Source organism: Otolemur garnettii, unplaced genomic scaffold, assembly GCF_000181295.1.
Source record: "Otolemur garnettii isolate 467f Iridium unplaced genomic scaffold, OtoGar3 scaffold00179, whole genome shotgun sequence".
Lineage (NCBI taxonomy): Eukaryota > Metazoa > Chordata > Mammalia > Primates > Galagidae > Otolemur > Otolemur garnettii.
Genome location: NW_003852574.1, coordinates 2,821,798 through 2,829,867, shown reverse-complemented (window position 1 = coordinate 2,829,867; position 8,070 = coordinate 2,821,798). Strand labels below are relative to the sequence as shown.

At 51.5% G+C, this 8,070-nt stretch overlaps 1 protein-coding gene across 2 annotated transcripts in view; it reads left to right on the top strand.

The window, feature by feature from the left end:
- CACNA2D2 (calcium voltage-gated channel auxiliary subunit alpha2delta 2) overlaps positions 1 to 8,070 on the top strand; it is a 150,635-nt gene that overhangs the window by 68,120 nt on the left and 74,445 nt on the right. For both annotated transcript variants that reach the window (XM_003800621.3, XM_003800620.3), the window contains exon 3: positions 4,255 to 4,371. In XM_003800621.3, coding sequence (XP_003800669.1) covers positions 4,255 to 4,371 — 117 coding nt within the window. The remainder of the gene's footprint in view (positions 1 to 4,254; positions 4,372 to 8,070) is intronic.

The window sequence follows — 8,070 nt, the reverse complement described above, 5'->3', positions numbered from 1 at the left end:
CCTGCCACCTTAGGTGTATATGGCTGGCGCCTTAGCCACTTGAGCTACAGGCGCCAAGCCTGGATGCCCTCTTAACAAAAGCATGACTATGATGGCTATGGCTGAGGGGAGGCTAGGGTTGGAGCTAGCCATAGGGGAGGGGAGTGATGAAGGAACAGGTCTCCATAACTAGGGGAGTGAGAGTGCCCTCAAGGGAGGAGGGCACCCCAGGTGGGCAGTGGGCACATATACATGATACAGAGTGAGGGGAACCAGAGATTCCTGAGAATAAGGGGCTCCAAATAGCCCCCTGAATTGTGCCTCCAGGCCTCAGCCACCCTGTTCTGCCATAGAACCTGCCCTCCCCCCCACACCCATGTGGCTTCAGTCTGCTACCCTGTCCCACCCATCCTGGCACCCCTCTGTGGACCAAAGCCACTGCCTCTCCCTCCTTGTCATGGCTGGTGTGGAGCTATAGTATCTTGGGGTCCCCATTGCATTCCTCAGTCCAGCTGCCCAGACATAGGTGGGGCTGTGCTAATGTGGGAGCTGCTGGCTTTTTCCAATTAACACTTTAGGCCAAGGACACCAGTGGGCATGTGTTCTGCTGTGGTTGTTGAAGGCCTACACTAAGTGTACCCTGACTTTTCATGACTTCCCAGCCAGCCCTAGGGGTCCAGGCTAGAGATTGGGGCTCAAGGAAAGGGGTAGGGTCTATGCTCTGGGATCGCCCTGAGCTCTCCTGGGCTCCCTGCAGGGCCTGCAAATGGAAAGCACCCCCTGGACCACATCACTGTAAAGATGACCTGTCTCCCCCAGTGGGACCATCTGCTAGACTGTGTCACTTGGATCTCCCTGGGATTCAGACCTCAACTCAACGCCTACCCAGGAGACAGGGGCAGCTATAGCAGGTCCAGGAGAATGTTGAGGAGAGGGTAGACATTAGGGACCCACTGTTCAGGGACTGTTTCAGTTCAAGGACTCATTTGGAATTGGGGAATAGGCTTGGCTGGCAGTTGACCAGCCCCTGTACTTCTGGGATTCTGCCACCATCTCACCAGAAACCCCTTCCAGCCCATTCCATTTCTTGCTGTAGAGAGGATTGAGATAGATAGAGAAAGGTGGAACAGATGCAGAGATAGAAGGATCCAAGGTATAGCAGTGGGAATCAGCATGGGCTAGGGACCCAGAGGCCTGCAGGGACATGATAGGTCAGTGGACTGGAGGCCCAAACACTGGCACCAGCAACTAGCAAAGGGGGCCATAGTAGGCCCTCAGGTAGAAGTGAAAATAGGAAGAAATCTTGATAGATGCTTTATCAGATTCCAAGAGCTCGTATAGCTGCAGGTGGATGTGGAGGAATCAGACCTAGGCCCAGCTGGCCCCAGAGCTTTGCTCTTGGGCATGGAATTGGATGTATACATTTGCTGAGTATCCACTGCACACAGACCCAATACTTGGACAGAGATAGAAGGAAGCTGGCTATGGCTGTGCTATATTAGTGAGGTCTTTTTTTTTTTTTTTTTTTTTGAGACAGAGCCTCAAGCTGTCCCCCTGGGTAGAGTGCCGTGGCATCACAGCTCATAGCAATCTCCAACTCCTGGGCTCAAGCGAGTCTCCTGCCTCTGCCTCCCAAGTAGCTGGGATCACAACACCCGGCTACTTTTTGGTTGCAACCATCATTGTTGTTTGGCGGGCCCAGGCTGGTGAACCCGCCACCTTAGGTGTATGTGGCTGGCGCCTTAGCCACTTGAGCCACAAGTGCCGAGCCTATCAGTGGGGTCTTAGTGTTTAGACTCCCCCATTATCACCTCCAGGGCTGAAGTTGAGACAGGGACATGGTGGCAGGGACTTTGAAGGGATTGCCCAAGCAGGCCTGGGAAGAGAGGGTAAGTTGGCGATGGGCAGACCCCAGGAGACTAAGGTTACCTTCTCAGGAATGGAAGCTGATGTCTTTGGACAGCACTAAGTATATAGATCTAGCAGGGAGAGAATGGGGGCAGGGAAGGGAATAAGATTCCTTGTGCAAAATTCTGGTAACCCTTAACAATAGCAGTAGCGATAATAGTACAGGCTCCTTGGGGCCTAAGTTTTATTGTCCTTGTTCAGCCTGTGAAGCTCGGCCTGCTGTTCTCTCATTTAATACATGGAATACTGAAATTCAGAGATGGGTAGTTTTTGACAGAGTCCTAGCTTCTAAGCTCTCAGTCCCCTATGGGGTATTGGGGTATGTCAACTAGAGACCCACTTGTGCCGCCCCTGAGCCCTAGCCCAGTCACCATGCCAAGCTGTAGGGCCCTCTTGATTCTAAGGGAGAAGCTCTCCTGGACTTCCCCAGGAGAAACACTTGAGGCTACCTGGCTATGGGAAGCCCAGACTGTGGCAGCACCTGGGGATGACCTTGACAAGAGAGTCAGAGGTATGGGAACGTCTTCCTAGGCCAGGGGAAGCCAGGCAGCTGTGCCCTCTGCTGGTACATGCCACTGGGCAGAGGCTTCAGCCAGTGTAGCTGAGACCATGGCCACAACACATCCAGGGCAGAAGGCCTAGGCCTGGGAAAGGGTATGTTTTTAATGTCTCCAAACCTGGGAAGGGTAGATGAAGACTGTGGGGAACTTGGCTTTGCCACACAGTCATACACATCCATGACTCCTATTTCTGAACCTCAATCTCCCCACTGGTACAGGGCTCCAGGCTCCCTGCATTTCCCCGGTGACCCCCAGGATCTGTCACCTCTTCACCGTCTGTTTCCATCACCTGTCTTCTATCCAAGGACCTTTGTCCTGAGACAGGGCCCTTGGGGCCCAGGAGGCCCAGGGAACAGTCTGGCCTAGTGCCCATTTGTGGCCTCCATCCTTCCTGGCCATGCAGCCAAGTCTCGAGTCTAACCCCATAATTGCCACTGCTCCACGGGAAGGAGCAACTTCACTACAAATTATTTTGTTCTAAAAGAAGGACAAAACGAAAAGAAAAGCTGGGAGGGGGGTGGGAGGAGGATGGCAGGAGGAGGAGAAGATTGCCTGAGCTGGTTTTGTGCAGTGCTTTAACCCTTGGGCTGCCAGGCATTGAGTGGACAGCAGGGCACGGGCTCTGGCAGCACCCAGTCCCCCCTCATTCTCCTGTCAGATGACTGAGGCCTTATCTCCACAACATCTTGCTGTCACTCCACTGACCTTATCTGTTCCTTCCTGTCTGTCTTTTATCAGCTGCCTCTCCCACCTCCTTATCTCCCCTCATCACCTTCTCTCTGTCTCTCTACATCCCTCTACTTCTGCTCAGCCCAGTGACAAGGCTCAGTCACAGCAGCTTATTCTATGACCTCTTGTGGCGAAGAAGCCTGTGTTTGGGGCACAGACTTCCTGGGGTCACCTGAATGGGCACATAGACTCAGTCAGGCTTGGAGACACACACAGGGGTATATGATGCCTGTGCACACACAAACAAAACCAAGACCCCTGCCATGAACAAAAACACTTGAAGAAATCCGCTCCTAAGACTATAAGCCCCCAGGCTGCATCTAGAGATGCTAACCCCACCCCCAACACACCAGCACGTGCCCACAGATGGATGCGCTGAGGCATAAGACACACACAGACTGTCAGATTTATGCTGTCACATGTGTGTGCAGAGGGATGCGCAGATTCATTCCCTCACCTGCCCCTTCTTCCCTGGTCACTGCTCCCCATATTCTGTGCTCTGAATAACAGAGGAGCCCCAGGAGTACCCAGAGCTTTTGCAAATTCCCTGGGGTAGCACCATGAAAGGGATATGGATGCCTGAGCCTATATGGAGGGGTGGCTGTGTGTGTGTATACATGCATTACAGCATCTTTGTGTTGGGATGTGGATGAATGGTATGTGCTTATTGGCCCCATCTCCTGTGGATGCCCTGTCTTCTATCTCTTATCCAGCCCACCTTCCCCCTACTGCTGTTAACAATGGCTCAGCTAGTCAGAGGGTACTGTTTATGACCCCTAAAAGGGGGACTCTGAGGCCCAGAGAAGGCAGTGGCAACCCCTTCCCACCAACTGCAACCACCAGCTACAGACCAGCCCAAACTGGGCCCTCATCCCAGGTGCAAACTGTGGAGCCCCTGGCCTTGCCCTCCTGTGAGTCCATGAGGGCATTAGACCTCCATACTCTCAGTGGCCAAAGCCAGGTTCAGGGTGGAGGTGAAGACTCTGCTGAGGTGAGCTGTTCAGAAAAGGTATGTAGGGTCTATAGCTTGGGAATATGAGGTCACCGGGCCTTACCCCTGGTCTCTGCTTACTTCCAGATCTATAAGGACAACCGGAACTTATTTGAGGTACAAGAGAATGAGCCTCAGAAGTTGGTGGAGAAGGTGGCAGGGGACATTGAGAGTCTTCTGGACAGGAAGGTGCAAGCCTTGAAGGTAGGTATGTGTGGCAGGGAATGTTAAGGGAGGGCCAAGATGGTGGAGTGATCCTGCATGGTAAAGGCAGTGCCCCAGCCCTTCATCATCATGTGCCTTCCTGAGTTCAAGCTAGGCTGTCATCAGCAGAGCTATGCCCTCATGGAGTGTAGGTAGTGGTGTCAGGGGCAAGGTGGTTTTATCTGAGATAGACTGCATGATAGGTAACTCAGAGTCTTGGGGGCCCTATGTGGGCATGAGGGTAGGACCCAAGCAGGCCCTAGCCCTCCCTCCTTCTGGGCCTGGGGTCTTCCCATTCCTCTTGGTCTCCAGGTCTGTCTGTGAGTGGTGCCATGGGCAAGCACCCAGCCAGGATAGTGACCTGTTGATAGTGGAATCTCTGTCTCTGAGGTAGACTGCAGACTCTGATGAGGAGTGAGTGTCAAGGGAAGACCATGGTCACATAAGACTGGGGGCTGCTTTGGCCCTGCTTTGCCCATAACTTTGAACATTTCTCTGCTCCCTCCTTGGCCTCAGCCTGCTCATCTTTATGCAAAGAGGGTGTGCCTGTCAGCTCCCAGGCACTGTGGTTCTGTGGGGTAACAGGACCTGCTGAGTTGCCCTGACAAAGCAGGCAGACCCTAGGTGCTCAGCCTATCCCAGGAAGAGCGGGAGGGGAGGGGTCTGGGGCTACAGAGTAATGAGTGAGAGGCATCTAGGCTGCTGGATAGAGGCATACCTGCAGCTGCCCCAGCCTGTGTCAAAGATAGACGAGTCAAATAAAAAAGGAATAAAGTTGTAAGACATGCTACAACATGGATAAACCGGAAAACATTGTGCTAAATGGAAAAAGTCAGTTACAAAAGACTACATATTGTGTGATCTCATGCCTATGAAATGTCCAGATAGGCAAATCCATAGAAGTAGATTAGTAGTTGCTTGGGGCTAGAAGGGAAGTGGTAGGGAGGGCCTGCTAATAGGTACGGGGGTTTCTTTTAGGAGTGAAGAAAATATTGTAAAATTAGATTGTGGTGATGGTTGTACAACTCTGAATATATTTAAAACCATTGAATTGTATACTTTATTTTGATGAATTTGCTGGCATGTGAATTATATCTCAATAAATCACTTAAAAATAATATGCAAATTATAACACTTATAATCCTAGCACTCTAGGAAGTTGAGGTAAGAGGATTGCTTGAGCTCAGGAATTGGAGACCAGCCTGAGCAAGAGTAAGACCCCGTCTTTACTAAGAAAAAATTTTAAAAAGTAGCCAGGCACAGTGGCATGCACCTGTAGCCCAGGCTACTTGGGAAGCTGAGTCAGGAAGATCACTTGAGTCCAGGAGTTGGCAGTTTCAATGAGCTATACTGACACCAGTACACTCTAGCCTGGCAACAGAGTGAGAATCTGTCTCAAAAAAAAAAAGGAGAAAAAATAAATAGTAGGCAAGTCCACACAAGCTATGCCCAGGTTTAGGCAACTGGTGGCCACCCCAGCCCAGACCCCACTATATCCAAGCCCCAGAAGAGAACTATAGTCCCCCTTTTCGGGCTCTGGGTCCTGCTGTCCCCCTTGGGGTCCTCTGCCTACCTCTATGTGACCTGTAGTCATGGAATAAGGAGAGACTGCATCCTGGCATAGGAATCCAGAGAAGATAGAATCTGAAGGCCTCCCACTCAGTGTGGACCCAGAGGACCCAAAGCAGGGCCCAGCCCAGCCTTGACTGACCTTCAGGCTCTCCTGGTCATAGCTGGGGAGATGGTTGTAGGAATGAGCCATCCTAAGGAGGAGGCAGAGCCAAGCCTCCAGTGGGAGCAACAGCCCCAGTCCATATGCCCTGTCCAGCTAATACATTGTACCCTACCTTCCTGCCTTTCCAGGAACTGGGCCTGGCCCAGATACCCTTCCTTCTTTTCTCTAGTTCTTGGTTTCATTGGCTCTCTCCCCTTCATTCTGGACCTCTCATTTGCACACTATTTCCTAGATTTGCTGCCCCTACCCAGTTTACAAAATGTAGGCCGCCCAGCCCTAAACTTGTATTGGAACCATCTGACAAATGTAGGAAGGAACATCTTTCAGGCCTTTGGGCCTGCCACTCCCCCAGGCCTCAGGATGGGCCACCTCCATGGGGGTTGCTAAATGGTGGCAATGACAGATACCTAGCAGCCTATTCTCCACAGATGGAGCCTAGGACCCAGCCCTGCTCAGTCCCCTTGGGAACCACAGGGCTTCAGTCTCTCCCAAGCCCCTTTCTCACCCCTAAAGAAGCAAACAACCCTGATATTTTGGGGGGAGCTGCCAAAGGTCTGGGGTCCTAGTCCCAGCCCTCTTCTTGCACCCACATGCCAGACCCTGCCCTGTGAGGCAGGACAGATGTCTGTCTCCTTTCCACTGTACCTGCAGCCCAGCCATAGCTTGGTACACAGTCAGCAGTAAATACAAATTATTTTCAATATATTTGGAAGAATAAATGGAAGAATGATGGGAAAGGGCACATACTGTGTGCTGGGTTTCTTACATGTCATTCTCACAACAACCCTATAAAGGAGGCCCTGCTACCCTCATGTCACAAAGGGAGACACTGAGACTCAGAGGTGCCATGCCTCAAGCCAGGGTGGCAGAGCCAGAATTTGAACCCGAAGAGCCTATAGCCCCTTGACTCCCACATTATTCCTGAGGTGTGCACTGAGCCCCAGTGCTTCTGGTCAGGGAACTCCTCCTGCTGCAGCGCCCCCTAGCTCTGGGCCCACAAGGTGGCTCTGCCCATATCCCTCAGTAGGCGGAGGACCACCCTCCCTCTCCTTGGTCCTAGTTGTTTAAGATGAGCTTTGGTCTTAATTATGTTTTAAATTTGCTTTTAATCAAGTTCTGGCCCCTTTCTCCTTTTTCATGTTTGTAGCCTGAACACATATGGAGGGAAGGGTGTTCAGGGGATGGACCCCCTGCTCCCCACTGCATTGTTTCTCTCTTCCTGGACCCCATCCAGTAATCCAATTTAAAACCCTTGCTCTGGTCTGGAATTTTAATTTGGGGCTTGCAAAGAGGGAGCTGAGCAACACAGAATAGAAATTCATTGTCTCATCTAATCAGGGACAATCAGATGTTTATAACGAGTTTCTCCAAGCTGCAAATAGTGGCTTCTGGGGCCAAGAGTCAGGCAGCAGCAGGCTAGGTCAGGGGCTTTGCAGCACAGGCAACCAACATCCTCAAGTCCAGAAAATGTTCTGGGCCCTCAGCTTTGGCAACGTGGAAGGGAACCTGGCTTGGAACTTCAGCTACTCTGGGAGATGGGGCTTCAGAACCAGGGCTTGCTCTCTTAGGGTCTGGAGCCCCAGAAGGGACAGGGAAGTGCTCAAGTTTTTACAGCACACTGAGGGCAGAGTTGGATTCAAATCAATTGGACTCTCCTGTCCTCCTAGCTTGGGCCTTGGCACATGGGCTCTTTCTCAAACAGATCATCTCTTCATTGTTATACTCCTATTTCATCTATTCACCAGTGTTTGCCAATACCTTATGTGCCAGGGCTTGTGCCGGTGCTGGGAGTACAACGAGAAGGGACAGGCCCTGTTCCTGCCCTCATGGAACTCTCAGTCTGGTCCTATCCCAGGCCTTAGTTCCTTCCTCTACAAAGTTAGGACATTAGCACCCTCCTGCCCACCTGCCAGTGCCTTTTGTTTTGCAACTCCAAGGGTTATCTTTTTTTTTTTTTTTTTTTT